Consider the following 19264-nt stretch of genomic DNA (forward strand, 5'->3'; position numbering starts at 1 on the left):
TTATTTGTACTACAGTACAAAACAATCTTAATTCTAAACACTTAGTTACAATGTTTTAATTTCTCTATACAAATATTGCCTGTGAAGTCTCTAAGACAAGAGGGTTACATTCAGGGCTTTATATTCAAACGAGCTTGATGCATTTGTGGCAGGGCAGGAACCCCAGCTATCAGTGGCAGAATTGTTCCCAACTCCAAAGTGGACTTTTGCAAAATCTGCAGCAAAATCTTGTTGTGCTTAGGCATGTATTTCACTTGAGGTGGGTCAGTGAATATTTTCTGCACTTCATTCTTGTTGAGACAATTTAGGGGTGGCGGGTGCTCTTATCTCCTCTTGACAAATAATCCACCAGCCCCAGTAATTAACACTACCAGTTCAGCTATCCTAATGCTCTAAAGTTTCCCAGAATTTTGTGCATGACATGTGTTATAACTGAAATAAATTAATAAAACCATCTGATTCATCTCCAGGTTAAGGCTCATTTATGCTGAAGAGAATCCATAGAAACATGTTGTCCCTGCAAGTCAGCATGATGCAAAATCCAGCTATAGCAGAAAGACACACTCCATTAATTTGAAAAATTAATGTATCACTGTATCACACTTCTCTACAGGTACCACTTTATTCCATGGAATCATAAATCTTACACATTGTTTTTGAAAATGGTGTTTTTGTCATGATAAACTTACCATGGAAGTACTCCTACTTAAAGGAAGGCAGTAGCCATCAGCTCTAGGGCTGATCTTGCCCTGTGTGCAGAGGCAGCTGAACACTGGGAGTGACTGCCTAGGCAGGCTGTGGCACCTTCTCCTTCAGGGATTTTTCAGAACAGGTCAGAAAAGCATCTGCCTGATCTGTTACCTAGACGTGAACCTGCCTGAGGGTGAGGAGACAGACAGGGTTGCTTCCCAAAGTCCCTTCCATTCCCACTTTCCATTACTCCGAGCATGCAGGATCCTCCCTCCTATGAAAGAGGCTGTATGTGTTTTTAAGAAGCCTTTCTTTTCAATCACTTTTGCATCCCTCCAGACATACCATTTCACAAGTCGAGATTGTAATTCTTCCAAAACAGAAATACCTCTTTAAACTGTTTGTTGACCCTCTTCTAAAAATTATTGTTCAAGCACAGTGCTTGCTTTGTTGCTCACATCAGACATTTTTACACCTTTGCAGTACAGGAAGTTACCTTGGTGCACACAGGAGCAGACTCCTTGCAGCTCTTATGCACAATCATGTTGCAGTCTGAAAGAGAAGGCACATTTCAAAGCCTGGCTCCAAACAGGGTCCCTAGCCTGCAGAAAATGCTACTCTGAAGCTTCATCTTTTTCCCTCCTCCAGGTCCACTTACTTTAAGTAGCCCCAGGGATGCTTTTTTGTGACAGCCCCTGGACAGGAGATGTTTTTTGCCTAATGTGCTGGGACTAGAAGGCACCATGGTCCCTTCTGAAGCTATCACCTGCCATTCCTCCTTCCTCTCCCTTGCCAGTCTCAGCTAGTTATATAAAGGAGGTTGATCCAAATATCATTAAAGTTTCTTTTAGAAACAAAACACTGGACCACCATCTCAAAATGGGATTTGGAGCAACTACTCACGAGAGCACTGCAGTGACTCCTTTCCAAGGAGGGCCTTTTCACAGGCCATACATGGGATAACTCCAGAGAAGGTCCCATTTGTAAAATTGTGCCTGCTCAGTTTCTCTTTATCTTTGGCATCTTTATTTTTTGTCTTCATCCCCAACAGCCGAGACATGAAAAGAGGTAAAAAAAGGGACATAAGAAAAGAAGATAATGTTATTAGATCTTAAAAACATTAAATCATTCCTATTTAGTAACAAGTTATTCTAAAGTATTTATTCCCTGTCCTGGAAGATTTGTGACAGTATACTGTATCGTTACATCCAAAACTGCTGAAGTCCTAAAATGATGCAGGCATTTCTTTCAATGGTACCTAAGACAGCAAGCATTATCAAGGAAGTCTGGCAGAAATACCATTATGAAGATGTAAATAGGGAAGGGCTAGAAATAAAACTTAAAAAGTGTTATTGACTCTCTGCACACACAGATACCAACACCTACATCTCCCTGGGGCATACACATAAACTTGTGCTTCTGCAGTTAAAGCTGTAGTTATGTAAATTTAGACAACTTGTCTTTAGATCTTAAAACACATCAGAAATAACTTATTTTTAATTACTATTAATCAATTTCATTAATTCTACTTTTTACAGTACTTATGTTGATGTGAGCTTAGATTTTTCCAAGCAGCTATGGTAGTTATTCTTTAGAAGACCACATAAGCACAGGCTAATGTATGTGATGTTTGGTCTGCTGGACCAGAGGTACATGTTCAGAGCCAGTTCTGCCACTCTTGCACATACAGCTTCAGCCAAACCAGCTTCATTTCCATGTATGTTAGGATACCCTGGGGCATAAGAGGGCATACTGCAAGACTGCTGAAAGGCCAGCTAGAAGGATCCTGTAGGACAAATCTATCTCTCAAATCTCTCTCTCTCAAACTATCTCTCTATCTATGGTTAATTGATGCCATTAATCTACATTTCAGATGCCTCAAAAATTAAACCACAAATGTTCTAATCTACCTTCCACAGGATGTATTTGTTCAAGCCTCAAATCTGCAACTCTCTAACACTAAGCAGGGCTTATTCAACCAGTAAGTCCCATTAACTTCAAATAAGGCAAATTCAACTGACTGCATGCTAGTTTGTAAGTCAATTAATTATTGACATTAATGGCAAGAATAGGTCCATATTTCTTCATTTTATTTAGCAAAGAAAACGATGTCTTAAAGGCAATTCATACATTTGAACACTGCCTGAATCATCAAATGAGATTATAAGTAACATTAAAAATGGCAAGTGAAATAGTTGATATTGTCCAGGTAATGCTGATGTTTAAAAGGAAAGCGTTTTTTTTAAACTATGAAGGCCATTTCAGGACATCCTGCATATGCTTGAAAACTAAAAAAAAAATTCCCTTCCTATTACTTATGTGGTTTTGTAATAACAACAACTTATCCTTACATAAAAATTTAGATTGTCATCTATAATTCATTTAATTACAATGGTATAATTATAAATAAGCATATAGACATAAATCCCAAATTACCTTGCACTTATTCCGTGTGCTGGTCATTCTGTTCATTAGAAAGCTTAAAGTACGACTCACTTTACATTTTTCAGGCTCATTTTTTGAAGGTATAATGTATTTGTTCCATTCCTCTTCCTGAATCCTGAAAGAGAGATCAGTGAAAAAAAACCCAAGACATTCTGCTGGGAAGAGTCCCTTGGAAGAGTTCAGAATATGCATAGCATTTGCACTAAGAGCTATAACTGCGTGTTTTAATGTGGGTTTACCTGATGTTATAAAAAACAAACAAACAACTGCAATCCTTCTTTACAGAAAGGAATAAACAGAAGCCCCTGGAGTGCTCTGAATATGCAATGTGTTACACACTTGCAGAGACCATGGTTGGTATTAGAAGCCCCCTCACTTCTGTTACAGTACAGTGCTCTGAATGTTCCTCCAGAAGACAGAACCACATCCCTATGGCTCACGGCACATCCCTATGGCTCACGGCACATCCCTATGGCTCACAGCACATCCCTGCTGCAGGACATGCGTGGTCCGTACTGCAGCGAGAGAGCCGGGCTGAGCTTAGCTCATAGTTGAGGTGTGGGCAGAGTGATGCCCTGGGCAGGCAGCAGCCCCAGTCCTGCTGATGAGCACCCTGCTACCAGGGGCACCGAGACCTCTTCTGTGATCTGCTCCAGAGGAGACATAAGAACCCATACCTTTTCTCCCGGGACTGTTCAGGCAGACTGTAGGCTCGCTCTGCAAGACATAAACAGTTACCAGGCACTCCAGCTGCAAGGTCATCAGGCTTATTTGAAATGCACGGATGGCCACCACCAGGCCATAACCTTGACATTAAAAGCTTGCAATATAATGGAAAAATTAACGAAAACACACCATACACTAGAAGCAGCTCTGCTTAGGCTTAGTTGCCAAAGGAGGGCAACCAAGCTGGTGAAGGGACTTGAACACAGATCCTATGAGGAGAGGCTGAGGGAGCTGGGACTGTTCAGCCTGAAGAAGAGGAGGCTCAGGGGAGACCTCATTGCTCTCTACAACTACCTGAAAGGAGGATGGAGCCAGGCGGGGGTTGGTCTCTTTTCCCAGGCAACTCTCAGTAAGACAAGAGGGCATGGTCTTAAATTGTGCCGGGGGAAGTTCAGATTGGATATTAGAAAGAATTTTTTCACGGAAAGGGTGATCAGACATTGGAACGGGCTGCCTGGGGAGGTGGTGGACTCTTCGTCCCTGGAGACATTTAAAAAGCGACTCGATATGGCACTCGGTGCCATAGTCTAGTGACTGTGGCAGTAGCTGATCAAGGGTTGGACTCGATGATCTCTGAGGTCCCTTCCAACCCAGCCTATTCTATGATTCTATGATTCTATGATTAGGGTACAACTACTGCCAAGCTGACAGAATTTGTCAGAGCTGAGATGGACATCAGTGAATGCTAGTCTCTGCAAACAGCCTTTTTAAGAATGACAACAAAAATTATCTTTTGTTTTTCTGAAAAAGGCAGACTTGGATGATTCACACTTCATTTTGCTTTTCAGAAAATCTGTTGTACAATGTCTTAATGACATTCTTTAAACATTTGCAACTATCTGTATTGTGCAGCTTTACCTGTAAGATTGAAAATTTTAAACCCTTCCACATAAAGATGAATATTACTCATGTATGTACTGCACAGGATGTGTAAAGTGTTACAAGTTTACACCCGAGAATCAGTAGAGAGGACTCATGGAGATACCTTTCAATAAAATACCTTTAAAAAGAAAAATAAAGGATAAATTATTCAGTTGGGTTACTTTGGAAGGGAAAAAATGACACATCAGACACTTTTCTACCATATCCAAACTAGAAGAAGAAAATTCCATTTTGCAGAGACTTTTTTCAAATACTTAAATATTTGCTAAAGTCAAAGCATCAGGCAGGCTATGTCTTTCCTTGAAGTTAGATACAAATTGGAACACTGTTCACTGAATCAGAATGTCTTCAGACAAGCATAGTCTTCAGGTTGGTGAGAGCTAAAATGCTCATCAAAGAAGGAACAAGACTGAAAGTGGGCATTTCAGTTAGTTACCAGGCACAGCCTGGTGCCACAGGATGCTTCTGGAAGAAACAGTGGCCACGTGTCCATGAGAGATGAAGACAGCCTCTCATAAAATAGTGCAGAGGTGTTGGCACTGAGGTACTTATTACAAGGGTGGAGCAGAAACACTGATCTACAGAATGAAAGAGCCCAAAGGAGAGATCAGTCCCTCTTCATGAGTACACCACCTGCAGAGCAGGGACAGATTCTTTTCTGTTATATCTTGGCAATATCTTCTTGAATAAAAGCCAGTCGTTGTTTTAGACCTGAGCATACTGAAAAGCTTCCATCAGAAATGGATGGTGACTTTGATTTTTTTTCATACTTTCTGCAATAAGGACAGTCCTGTTGCCATCCTGCATTCATCTCTGTTGGCTTGTTTTTCAATGAAACTCATAAGGTCACCTGCACATCCCCCCTGCATAATTAAGATTGAAGCAAGATGTCCAAAGCGCTGGTAGATGGGCAGTGGAAAAGGGGCAGGTTTTCAGCACACAGACATCTACAAAGACCCAGACACAATCCCACTACAACCTGCAGAGATCTGGTTGAACTATCTGACCTAGGTGCTTGGACCAACCTCTTGGTCCAGTCCCATACACAGATATGACTGCACAAAGTGAGCGCAGCTGTGTTTGCCCCACAGCAGTAATACCCACTGTCAGGTGCCAAACACGCTGTTCAGTGCTCTTATCCTTGCAAAATGCTAGCAAAGAAGTGAAGAGGAAGGAGGTGGCAAGGAAGCACCAGCAGGATCCTCAGAAGACCACCATCCTCTCTCCCAGCAGCCTAATGCATCTGTGGTGCCAGCTCCATAACAGCCTCTTTCCATAGTATGGGCAGGAAAGCATTTCCACCTTCTCCACTGGACACAAAACAGCCCAGCACTGACTGTACCAGAAGAAAGGAGAATGAATAAGACACGGATCCAAGCCCAGATCAAGTCAGAGTATCAGTAATGTTGTCTGGATGAGGATTAATGGGCTGTGACACCAACAGTCCCTTAGCTGCGAGATCAAAGGACTTCTAACTTTTAAACACACAGGATAGGGCGTTCATCATCAGCCATGCACTGCTTCTATGACACCTCCCTCTTCTGTTGTGTTTTGCTGAAGATTTCTGACCTGATGTGTTGGATACAAATGGCTACAAATGCATTTAGTGATAGCTAAAAATATAGCACAGGCTCTTACAGCAATTTGAGCAATGAAAAGCAAGTTATTTGCTTCACTGCTTAACACAGTTTCTTAGGGTAAAAAGATGCCTGCAGCCACTGTGTCTGCCTGTCACCCTTCTCTTCCCTCACCTTCCCAACAGCTTTTGATTTTGTTAACTAGTTTCAAAGTTAACAGCAATTATTTCTACAGCTGTTGTGTGTTTTCACTTGCAATGTCACAGAATCATAGCATGGTTTAGGCTGGAAGGAGCTGCAGAGCTTTCAAAACTCATGTAGTCCAAACCTCCTCCCCCTGGGCAGGGACATCTTTCACTAGACCAGGCTGCAAGAGAGACCCATCCAACCTGCCCCTGAACACCTCCAGTGAAGGGGCATCCACAGCTTCTCTGGGTGTCCATCCCATCTGGTTCACTTTAACTCAGATGTCCTGCCTCTCACTCAGGACTAGAGGAAAGCTAAAGGTATTCTGGAGGGAGAAACAAGCTGGAAGTAAGGCAGTGGATAGGGTTATAGGGACAGGAGACCAAGTTTCTGGAAATTCAAGTGGTTTTTAAGTCAGGCAATCTATATGAAAAGCAGAGTATACGCAATTTGAGTTTTGCATGGTTTTCAAATATAAACCCGTGCTCACATTGCAAAAAGTGTTGTCTTCTAAATACAAAACTGTTCAGAAATAAAGCCCATTAGACACAATTTGTGAAAAATTACAAGTTTCTTGCATGGACTTCTCTGACTTCACATGATGGACAGGATGGGTTTTGCTCCCCAGACTGTGGAGATAAAAATAGCTTATCTGTGTTCCAGAGACTCCCTAGGATGTACAGGAAGCTGGGGCCACCTGCCCTGTTTGACACCTCTTCTGTGTCATCCTGAGCTTCCTTGAGGTGTTTGCCAGACATTCATCAGGAGGCTGGGAATAGGATCTTCCAAAAGGCAAGTTACTGCCCTTGCCTGTTTTACTTTTTCTGACTAATGCTCTCCCAGTTTGTGTGCCCTCCTGAGGACCAGCTACTGTAGCAGGGTAGGACATGATGGGGCAGTAAATCTGAGAAGAGTGAGGGAAGATGGCAAGGTTACCCAAAGATAACCAAACCATGTGCCTCGGCGAGGTCTGTGTACAGGAGAGGTCTGAGTAAAGCTGTCAGCACTGGGCACAAAGCAGGGCAGGCATGTGATGAGGCTGTGCAGGGGCAAATTCATATCACTGACCTTCATTTGCATCTCCAACTGCAAAGTCCTGAGGAATACGAGGTCTTCTTAATAAACCTTTCGGTGAGGAGCAGGAATAGGAGCGTGATCGAATCCCAGACACTGTGCAATCCTACAAAAAATTGCAGCAAAGTAAACTTCTGTTATTTTAAAATGCACCAGCAACAGAAACAAGCAAGATCAGCAACAGAATTTCTGAAAGAAAAATGACTGACCACACACATATGTTTTCTTGTTTTCATTAAAGCTTTAAGCTGAAGTACAGTTAACTTCACTTGAATTCTTAGGAAGTCTGTCGTGCTTTCACCATGATAAATTTTTATATCCTACAGGACATAGTCTGTGGGTGCATGTTAGCTTATGTTTTTCTCCAGTTTGATGGCAAGCAACAGTGTTATTGGCCATTGTATCTGATGACCAAGCTATCTTCTTTTACCAAGGGAGCAGTTAATCATACTACTTTAATACCTGAGGAACATTTAATGCAGTCTAGTGCCCTGACTTAGTAGTGCACTGATGTCAGAATTTCCATAGAAAGGTGTTAACCTTCTTCCCTTACTGCAGTTTTTTTTCTTGGGTGGGAACCTAGCAACCCCCAAATATGTCAGTGACAGTGCTTGAGAAGAATGATTTTTGAGACACCATTTAAATGTCAACAGAACTTAGTCCTAAACTGCTTACCTTGTTGTTTTTAAAAGCAGCCCTAACAATTTATTGCTTGTTCTGGATTCTTTGTCCCTTCATGTAATCATTTGCGGAAGGTCAGATAAAGCCACACAGTGGCAAAAGGTCTGTCTAATAAAAAAAATTAAAAATGCCTAAGAACAAAAAATAGCTACGTATGTGTCTGAAGATCCTAAACATGGTACCATGGTCTAGTGAAAATTAATGTAGTCAGGATACTTTTGAAAACCGTAATAAAGAGGAGACATCTGCACTGGTGGTCACAACTGGTCAATGCACAAAACCTAACTGAATTTCCCTGACTCTAGGAATTGTTTTAAAATAGGCAGCAGGATGATTTTATACTTTACAGGGTTGTAAACCTTTAGTGTAACTACAGCTGGTTAAACACTTCCTCACTATATTTTGGCTAGAAAATGTTTATTCACTGAATCTGAGATATTTTCTTTGAAATGCTTCTGATAAATGATGCTTTTTCAAAGCTGAAGCAAATCTCCAATGGACCATTCCCATGTCTGCTGTTGAGACCAGCCACAGCAAGAGAGCTCTGGTTCCACAGCCCTGTGCGTGCTGCTCTCCATAGGGACTAGCAATGCCAGCTGAGATCTCATTTTCCCCTTCAGATTCAGATGTTTCTCACATAGTTTCAGGGACATACTTGAAAGGAAAACAATGCAAACCAAGACAGTTTCAAATACCTTGGGCTGCGGACTGGTAGAGAAGTCAAATCCATCTCTGCTAGAAGCCATGATCTCTGAAGAGCTGAAAGGAGGGTAGTGAACATGGGATCTGTCTGAAACACCTCCGCTTCTGTCTTCGACTTCAAGGTCATCAAGACTTGAACTGAAGCAGACAACAAAGTTTTTAATTACCATGAATTCTAGTAACCATCCATTGCAATCTTAATGCAGAGAGCAAAGATGTTTCTGTTTACTCTCATAAATGACAACCCAAACCACCATGATTATGGCAGTTAAATCACACTCTGAGTTCCCTTCTCAGGACTGCAATCACCTGAGAGGTCAGGCTACTTAGTCACTATGTACAGGAAGCATCTGACTCAACCTTGTGGGTCTTCAGTAGAGGTGCTTGTATGGCCTATGACCATGCAGACTCACCACAGCCAGCCACCTCTGGAGAATGATTTTCAGATCCATGCTCAGGATGTCTATTAAAATGAGATTTTTTGTTCCAGGCACATAACTGTCTATATAGATAGTAAGAACTAAGGCAATGAGCTCAATTTCAGAGCTAAGATATGTAGCTATACATGGATATTCTGTGCATGTGTGTATTAGAAAGATATGATGTGGGTATTCATAGACATCTTTTCTACCTCTGTGACTTAGTGGAGGATGGAAGCAAAAATTAACAACAGAAATGAAGGAGTGTCTGAGACAGTTTATGAGATTAATTTCAAAAGATGAAAACTTAAAAACACGGAGTACTATATGCAGAGTGAAAAATCTCTGGCTATACCTGTATTTCATAGACATACAGACTATGTGATTGTTGAAGGTTTCTCAGCAGGAGAGTACAGTAAGTTTTCCCAGCAAGGTTTCCCAGAATGGGTCCCATTAGCTGCAAGAGGAAGTTCAGAGTCTCTTCCTCAGAGTGACTGGAAGGAATGGTTGACTGCTTACAATAACATTCCAGCCTTACAACATAAAACTTCAAACTATGTGTGGAATTTCTAAATAGTCAGAGTTCCCACCAGGAATAACAGCACAACAATTCCTTCACATACCACAACTCACTTTGTGGAAGGTTAAATCTACTGGTACTGTACAAAACTGCTTCCTTATTACATTTCCAGAGACCATCTTTAGCAGTGTTTTCTAGTAATAGCTCATGAGACTTTTCAGAAATTAGAACTGCATTATCAGATACCGTCACATTTTAAAATTGGAAAAGCAGTATGTGTCAATGTCAACAGACAAGCATACACATCTTACTGGAGGAACTTACCTGGGGACGTTTTCTGACATAAAAAGCTCTAAGTACACTTCAAAGGAGATGCTGCTGGAATTACATACTGCTAGTCTAATTTTATGTGTAATATTTGGATCACTTACAGTTGCCATATTAGGTCAATCACTTATCTCTAAAAATTCACATAAGCTCTTAAAGATTAAATGCAGATACTGGACCTAGGTCTTTAAAAAGGTAGGAATATCTAAAAATATATAGGAGGAAAATGTCTGTGACAGAGGGGCAAATTATTTAAGACATATTATTTAGAGTAATCTATGTGATATCCCCATAGCTAGGAAAATTAGAAGGTTTGGGAAAGTACAACTCTTAGTCTAACATGTGATGCCTCATCTGTGTTAAGATAAAATTCCTCCCAGGTGGACTTCACAGTTGCATAGAAACTCAAAATTAAAGTAGAAAAAATGCTATTGCCCACTTCAGTCAGCAACAGACACTACTGCTTCATAATTGCTTTCACAAACTAGGCCCTACCTCTAAATAGTTCACTCTTGAAAGGTGGGAGACAGATTCTAATTTCTTCTTGTACAAGAAGGAATTGATCTTGTCTCTCTTTAATCCAAAAAAGCAATAAAACCTTTTTATCATGGAAGTCTACTAGTGGTTAAAACAAAAAAATTAGTTTTGTCTTCAAAGGTCTCCACATTCCTGAAGCCAACCAATTCCCAGCACAATCTAAAGTGATCTAGAGGAGGATTCTCAGACAAATGGTTCTGCTGGCAGCAGAACTTGTGTACCAGCAAAAGAGTAAAAAAATGTCAAAACCTATCAGAAATACAAGCTGTATTCTGCACTATGTCTTTTGAGGAAAAAAGAAAAATAAGAAACCGAAATAAGCTGGTCCCACAGGCCAGTGCAAGAAATTAAAAGAGAGTTCAACAGATTTTGTACTGTTTTCTTAATGGAAAATATAACTGAGGAAAACTAAGGTGATAATCAGATTTTTGATAAAAATGGCACAATGGAAACTTTTACAGTGAACAGCTGATTCTTCTTAAAAATATGCAAGAAAATTGGTACACAGGCATGGATTTGAATAAAAAATTACTTTTCTTAGAGGATGCCTTTTATTTTTTAACTATGTCTTCATATCTATTTTATGAGAGCAAATCATTAGGACAAAAGAAATATCAGTGACTGAAAACACTGATTTTATATCAGCAATATTTATTACACCAGATTTGGCTTCACCTTTTGAAATAAAAGTTTAGCATAAATAACTCTCATTCTGGCCATACAATCAAGTCAATTCCATACCTTCTTCTTTTCATGTCAGCATAAAGTTGGCTCCGATCCTTAATAAATCCATGGATCTTGAATGGAAGATACGAATCTGCTCCATATGGATCTGAAGGTGAAACAGTACTTCTTAAGCCTGCAGTTTCTCCACTTTTCACTGGCATTTGATTTCCTTCATTGGGAACATACATATACTGGTCATTTTCCTCAAGGGAGGGAGATGAAGAGCTCTTAGCCATCAGGACTGAGTTAGTGGAATTCAAACATATTTCACTGCTGACACCATCTTCATGAACATTGCTGGTCTTCAAATCTCCAGCCTGCTAAGTAAAAATGAATGTTGGTAAAAGGCAGTAACAACATGCATTGTCAGGGAATAGGGATCAGATTAGTTTGCCATTGTATTTATGGTTATATTTTGCCTTTTCCCCCACATTTTTACAGCAGAAGAATGGAAGGCAAGATAAATGGCTACAAGATTCTAGACCTTGCATTACTTTTGTCCATAATTAAAGTAGCAATTAATTGGTATTTCCGAGTCTAATTGATTTTTCACCCATAATTTTTTGTGTGTTTTCTTAACTGTATCAGTTCATATATATACAGATTTTATTAAAACATGTTCTTCTGTCAAAGAAAAAGATATGCACAATACATTAGTATAGTGTTGGAGACATACAGATGAGAATTATTGTACAATTTAATTGAGAAGAATCAGCCTACATATCATGCACTCTTAATTTTCCATCAGCAATTTTCTAAGCTTTGAGATCAATACACATGAGCTGGAACAGAGGTTCTGCTGTGGAGGAAAGAAAAGGAATCTTTGTTTTTGACATCAAGCAATTACACAGATGAAGCACTCCTCTTTCACCAACACTATATAAATAGAGTTAGGATTTATGTTTTCTCAATTACAGAGATTAGGATTTAGACTCTGGCAACAATTCTTTATGCAACTGAGGTTGAATTCTCCTGTTGACTCTGCAGAAGATACTAAAATACAGCTTATTGTCAGTATTTTGGTTAGATGCTATTGTCATCTGTTTATCATAGAATCACAGAATGCCAGGTTGGAAGGCACCTCAAGGATCATCTGGTCCAACCTTTCATGGTAGGAATATGGTTTAGATAAGATGCCCCAGCAGCTTGTCAAGCTAAGTCTTAAAAGTGTCCACTCTTGGGAATGCATCACCTCCCTGGGGAGAATATTTCAACAACCAACTGTTCTCATATTGAAAAATTTTATTCTGGTGTCCAATTGGGATTTCCCCAGAATAACTTCCACTCATTACCCCCCATCTTTTCCCTGTGATTCCTTGTAAAAAGAGTTTCCATCTCTTCTTCATCTGTAAGTAGTGGAACATTGCAACAAGGTCACCTCTAAGCCTTTTTTTCTCCAGGCTGAACAAACCCAGTTCTTTCAGCCTTTCCTCGTATGTCAGGCTGTCAAGTCTCCTGAGCATCTTTGTGGCCCTTCTCTGTTTGCTCTCCAGGCTGTCCACATCTGGTTTTTGTATAGTAGGGACAAGAACTGAATACAGTATTCCAAGTGTGACCTGACAAGCACTGAGTAGAGTGGGTTGATAATTTCTCTTTGCTGGTGATGCCCTTACTGATACAACCCAGCATCCTGTTGGCTTTCTTTGCTGCTGCAGCACATCATTTACTCATATTGAGCTTGCCGGCCACCAAGACCTCCAGACACCTCTCCATCCAGGTGGATCCCAGTCTCTTCTGCACTCTTGTGTTGTGTTTTCCAAGGTGCATGACCTTACACTTGCCCACACTAAACTTCATAAGGTTCTTATTAGCCCATTTTGCAGCCTGTCCAGTATTCCAGGAGGGTGGCTCACCCTTCCGGAGTGTCTACTTCCCTACACAAATTGGTGCCATCTGCAAAATTCATCAAGGTACACTTGTCCCCAACATCCAAACAATTTACAAAGCTACTAAGCAATGTTGGGTCTAATACTGATCCCTGGGAGACCCCACTTGTGACTAGTCTGAAAAGGCCAGTCTGAAAAGGCACTATTTAACACCACACTACAAGTGTGGCCTGTCAACCAGTTCCCCCACCACCACACCAGACCACTTGCCTAGACCACAATGCAGCAGTTTCTGTAGGAGGGAGGCTATGGGGGACCATATCTGAAGCCTTGGATAGATTACCTAAAGCCAGGTAGATTATGTCCACCACTTGCCCTGTATCAACTCAGCAAGTTACTTTGTCATATAAGGCAATCAGGCTTGTCACAAGTGATTTGCCCCTGGTGAGTCTGTGCAGGCTTTCCCCAGTCACATGCTTCATTTGACTTGTGACAGTCTCCAGGAGGATTAATTTCATAACTTTCCCAGGGACTGAAGTTAGACTGATGGGCAAATAATTACCTGGGCCCGCCTTCGAACCCTTCTTGTTAGATGCGAGATGGCACTATTCTTCTTCCAGTCATCTGTGACTTCCCCCAATCTCCATGACTTCTCAAAGATTATGGAGAGTAGCCTTACAGTGACATCAGTCAATTCTCTCAACACCTTTAGGTGGATGGAATCTTGGTCCATTGGTCAAGCTCACATAATAATTTGCATGCCAACTCTTCCTTACTGATGGTGGGTCTGTGTTTGTATCAGCCTGGATTTGTGATACTGTGGCCTGGGGCCCAACACAGTTTGGTGTTGTGAGGGTGCATTCAATTCCACTGTCTATGTGCTGACAAAGATGTTAAACAGCACTGGTCCAAGTACCAACCCTTGAGGAACACCACTCATCACACATCTCTAGTTGGAAACTGAGCATTGATCTCCTTTGAGTGCAGCCATTCAGCCAGTTCTGTATCCAATGACTGGTCCATCCATCAAATCCCTACTGTTCAAATTTAGAGACCAGAATGTCGTGGTTCAGATAGTCTGTTTCTCTGACTTTGTTCACCAAGGCTGTGGCCCCATCATAAAAGGCCACAAAATTAGTCAGTCAGGACTTGCCCTTAGTGAAGATGGGCACTGTCACCAATCACCCCTTTGTTATCCTCATGCCTTAGCTGAGCCTTCAGGCTTCTGTAACATAGAGATTGTGATCTGAGTCCTTGACAGTGAAGACTCAGGCAAAGTAGTCACTGAGTACCTTGGTCTTCTCTACATCTTGGATGACCAGCTCTCCCGCTTCATTCTGGAGTGGGTCAAAATTTTCCTTAATCTACCTCTTATCATTGACATATCCACAGAAACTTTTCTTGCTGCCCTTAATCTCCCTTGCCAGATCCAGTTCTCTCTGTGCTGTTTCTTTCCCAACCTGATCTCTTGCTTCTCTGACTACTTCTCTGTGATTCTCCCAGGGTATCTGTCCTTGCTTCCATCCTCTCTAAACTTTGCTTTTACACCAAAGTGTGTCCAGGAGTGCCATAGTGACATGCTGACCCCCTGGCATTTCTGCCTGGATTGCTTTTCAGTGGGACGCAGTGGTCCTGGGTATGCAGGAGGTGTTCCTTCAATACAGACCAGCCTTCCTGGGCTCCTTTCCCATCCAAGGCTTCTTTCAATTCTACCCTACCAATCAGATCTTTGAAAAGACTAAAATCTGCCTTTTTAAAGTCAGTTGCTGTCATCTTACCCAGCACTTTTCTCACTGCCCTAAGGATCTTGAATTTTACAGTGGCATGGTCGCTGCAGTCAAGTCTCCCATTGAGTTCAGTTCTACACCGCTCACTATCCCATCTCTGTTGGTGAGAACAAAGTCCAGCAAAGCACTTTTTCTGGTTGATTCCTCTACCATTTGGAGGAGGAAGTTGTCAACAATGCACTCAATAAACTTCCTGGAATGCTGGTGCTGTGCTGTGTTGTCCCTCCAGTAGATGACAGGTAGATTAAAGTCCCCCATGAGGACCATGGCTTGTGAGTGTGAAGCAGCTTCTACTGTCTCAAGAGGGCCTCATCCACTTGGTCAGCCTGGCTGGGTGGCCTGTAGCAGGCCATGATATGAAATGGTTTTGTATTTCTAGGATAGTGTACTTGAAAGATTCAGACACTGAATAATACTGAAAAGTCACAAAGCCACTGAAAACAACCTCCAAAAAGCACCTGCATAAAAATAGGAAGAAAGGAAGGATTGCTAGCATCTCCAAAGTCCTGGTCTTTCAGATTGCTGACTTTCTTCCCTCCCACTTCATTTGAGATGTGTTTTCATCCCCATTGTAATAAGTCTTCTAGTAAAAGATGGAACTGCTGGAATTTTTTCAGGAGCCCCTATCTTCATTCAAAGATACTGTGCAAGTCTGCAAGTACTACTGCATTGTGCATAGATAGAAGAAGGTGACATGCTTCTCCTACAACTTGAACAGCTGTTCCTCCCTTCAAAGTTATTCCAGCCTGGCCAGTTTCCCCTCAATACCAGAGGGACCTTCTCCAGTAGCTGCTCCACCTCCTCCTGTGTGGCACTTAAAGGAGTTTAGCAACAATCAGCAATTTAACAAAGCTGAATGTGGCTATATATTGAGCACAGGGTAGGATTCCAAGCCAAAGTATCCTCAGAAATATGTTCAGGTATACAGTCTGAATCTGTAATTGGGTGGCACTTTTGCAGGTCTGTCTTTCCAACTTGCATAAGGCTTTCCAGATTGCATGTATAGCTCTCTGCCAGTTGCTCTCTCCTAGATCATCACTTCATCCCTCTTAGTGCATTAGGTGCATTTCTGGTCTCTGACTGAAACTTCTATTTCAGCCATCATAAACAACTGAATCTGCAGTGAATGCAGCAGCAGAAGTGTTCCAGGGAACACTTTTTCTAACATTATGATCTGATTGTTTCTTACTCCTGTATTCCAAATTTCACCCCAGGGAGAGCCCACAGCATGTTACAAATAAAAAAATCACTTCCATCTATCATATAATTCCTATCATCAACTGAATCTGTTGAACAGGGACTTCATAAATGGGTTACAAAACACAGCTGAGAAGCCTAAGAGTAATACTGAAGAGTAATACTGTTTGTGTTTCAGAGTTTACTAATGCTACTGCTGACAGATTCAGAAGACTTTACAATGACACAAATAAGTTACTTTAACAGAAGATGATGAAAAAATTGCCAGAAGTTCAAACATATGCTTACTTGGTCTACTACCATACAGTTTGCATATACTTCATCACTTTCACTCAGCATGGCAGAAAGCTTGGGTGCAGCAAATAAAGTAGGTGGAGCCTTGAGTTTCCTGAGAATATCAAGGGTAGAGTGTCTCTGTTCTGCAAAAAAGAAATTATGGAAAATATAAAATTAAATCTCAAACCATTTTCTCTTCACGTATATATTATACAACAAAAATGGTAAAACATTAAGCTTTAAACATTACAATTTTAGTAGTATTTGTCTGGCCTAAAAGTTGGTATATGTTCTAGGAAGTCTATAGCTGACAAAATTCTACAACATACCACATAGTAATTCATATAACTTAAAAAGAAATGTTCCTCTATACCCTCAATTTTCCACCTAAGCTAGAACTCTACTGTAGAACTCTACTGTACCTGTGGTTGCAGAAGTACACAGAACAAGATTTATGTGCTGGGATGAAATATGCATGATCCTGGCTTACACATGAAATACCTGACATCTGATACATTATATGAATGCAATACTGTTCAACTGCAGTGAAATAATGATTCTTCTACCCACTGGAAGCAGCATAAATATAAATCTTAAACCAATAAAGCAGATTACTGTTCATAAAGCAGATTACTGTTCTTAAAACAGAAAACAGAAACAAAATTGTACAAGAGATATAAACAAAACACCACGGATAGTGCCCTTACAGGGAGACAGCAACCAATCAAGATTTGACCCATGAACAAGACGTTTGGGATGAAGACTACTTTTAGTAATGAAATGAGAAATTACTTCTGGTTTCACCAGAAGTCATTAAGAGAAATTCAGAGTTCAGTTTTCAATAGTGTATCCATGACTGCAGTATTAGAAAAAGCTGCATGGGCTATTTATGGCTTTGAGCAGAAGAAAAGCTCACCAAGTGCTACAGTGCTAGTCTGTTCTACAGGCCCAGTTCTCTTAAAGCTGTACATAAGTATGAAAAGCATGCTCCAATCCAGAATCTGGGGGTAGACAAGGCCTCATATTATCTTGTTCTAAATTCTGCAAAAACAGCCTACATAAACATAATCACAATTGTAATGCAATTTTCCTTATTTATGGTGCTTTAAGTTAGGCATTGCCATTGGAACTAAACTGAGATAGACTAGCATAACAACGTGACACAGCAAAGTATGATACCCAGCAAAATATCCGAAATCAATCCCAATAAGCTTAATTCTAGTTTGTCTGTTATTAAAAACTATGCAAAAAAAAAAATCCTTCTTAGTCTGCGTCAGAAACTTATTTTCTGCACGGGTGGAAAAAAAAGATACCACAAATATTTTTTCTCACACTATACTCCTAAAGCAATTATAACTGCTTTCAGAAGATCACAGACTCAGACAGCAAGGTCTGGGTCAGAAGAGAACTTTCAAGATCACTTCGTCCAACCCATCTACTATGGGCTGGAATATCTTTCTCTAGATCAGGTTGCTCAAAGCTCCATCAAAGACGCCCATGGCCATCAGAGTGCAAGAAAAGTTATAACGAAGAAACGGCACTGGAATACAAACTATACTAGTCAAGGTCTGAGGCTTTGGTTCCTTTGAGAAAAAATAGTAGAAAATCCCAGACCAGTATCAAAACTTCAGTGCTACCCCTCAGATTTTATTGAAGATGCTATCTTATAAAATCAATAACAATAAGATCTACACTTAGAGAAAACTGGAAATTCCCATTTAGAAATGGCACACTATGAATTATTTGGTTTCTAGTCCTACCAGGCCTTGCAGGATCTCATATCATTAAAACATCCTTACACTTCTCAAGCTGCTTCTTCCTCCTGAAAGAAGTTTAACATGATTTTAGCAACTGCCATCTAGAGAACTATTAAAGTTACAAACCACTTTCTCATGTCTGCCATGATCCCAAAGCCTTTTTCTATAAATAGTATAAAAGCATTGTTTTCTACAGCAGTTCATTAGACTTTGGCAGCTAAAATCATATGGAAATATGATTTGGCAAAACTGGCAGTACTTTCTTGTGGCAACTAAAACTTTCCAAGACTTGGTCTTGGACCAGGTCTTAAGCCAACAACCAGGAAGGGGAAAAATGTCAGGCTCTCTGTTGCTTCCTCTATGCTTATTACCTTCCCCAGCACACACTCCCTCTCACGTATAAACCCACTGGGAACAACTGGCAAGGCAGTCATTCAGCTCCAGTGCTGTGCTGCAAAGGTTCAACACATAGCCTGAAAACCAGGCCAGGCATTAAGGCTTTACAAATCATGGGGTAAACCCAAGCCTATGGAGACAGGAGACTTCAGCAACAATCCCCTCTGCTGGGGTCCCTACAGGCAGCTAATGGGCTGTCCAAAGAATTACATGTCCCCAGTGAGAAACAAATAGATCCTTTTATTACTTCACATCTTTATTTACATCATTTTAGCTTTCTGTAACAGAGTAAAAACCTAAGTAACAATTCATGAGGAGAGCTGCAGCAAATACAAGAAGGTATATCAGAATATATTATCTGCAGCACTTGTCGCAGGTAAATCCTTATTGATTATCACTGCTGAATTTCATACTCCTTTCTGGCATATGCTTTAGTCAGTCTGTTGTTAAAGGTAAAATGTCTAAATAAATATATTTCAAATGATCAGACAAAAGCAGAAGGTTATTTTGGTCTTCCTCTTACAATAAGACCC

At 40.7% G+C, this 19264-nt stretch overlaps 1 protein-coding gene across 1 annotated transcript in view; it reads right to left on the reverse strand.

Annotated features, from left to right (window-relative positions):
* ARHGEF28 (Rho guanine nucleotide exchange factor 28) overlaps window positions 1-19264 on the reverse strand; it is a 127446-nt gene that overhangs the window by 40756 nt on the left and 67426 nt on the right. The window contains 8 exon segments of the mRNA XM_030467965.1: window positions 1187-1242; window positions 1594-1726; window positions 3127-3250; window positions 3813-3852; window positions 7575-7686; window positions 8957-9101; window positions 11508-11809; window positions 16591-16721. Of these exon segments, the coding sequence (XP_030323825.1) occupies window positions 1187-1242; window positions 1594-1726; window positions 3127-3250; window positions 3813-3852; window positions 7575-7686; window positions 8957-9101; window positions 11508-11809; window positions 16591-16721 (1043 nt within the window).

The sequence above is a fragment of the Calypte anna genome, chromosome Z, assembly GCF_003957555.1.
Source record: "Calypte anna isolate BGI_N300 chromosome Z, bCalAnn1_v1.p, whole genome shotgun sequence".
Lineage (NCBI taxonomy): Eukaryota > Metazoa > Chordata > Aves > Apodiformes > Trochilidae > Calypte > Calypte anna.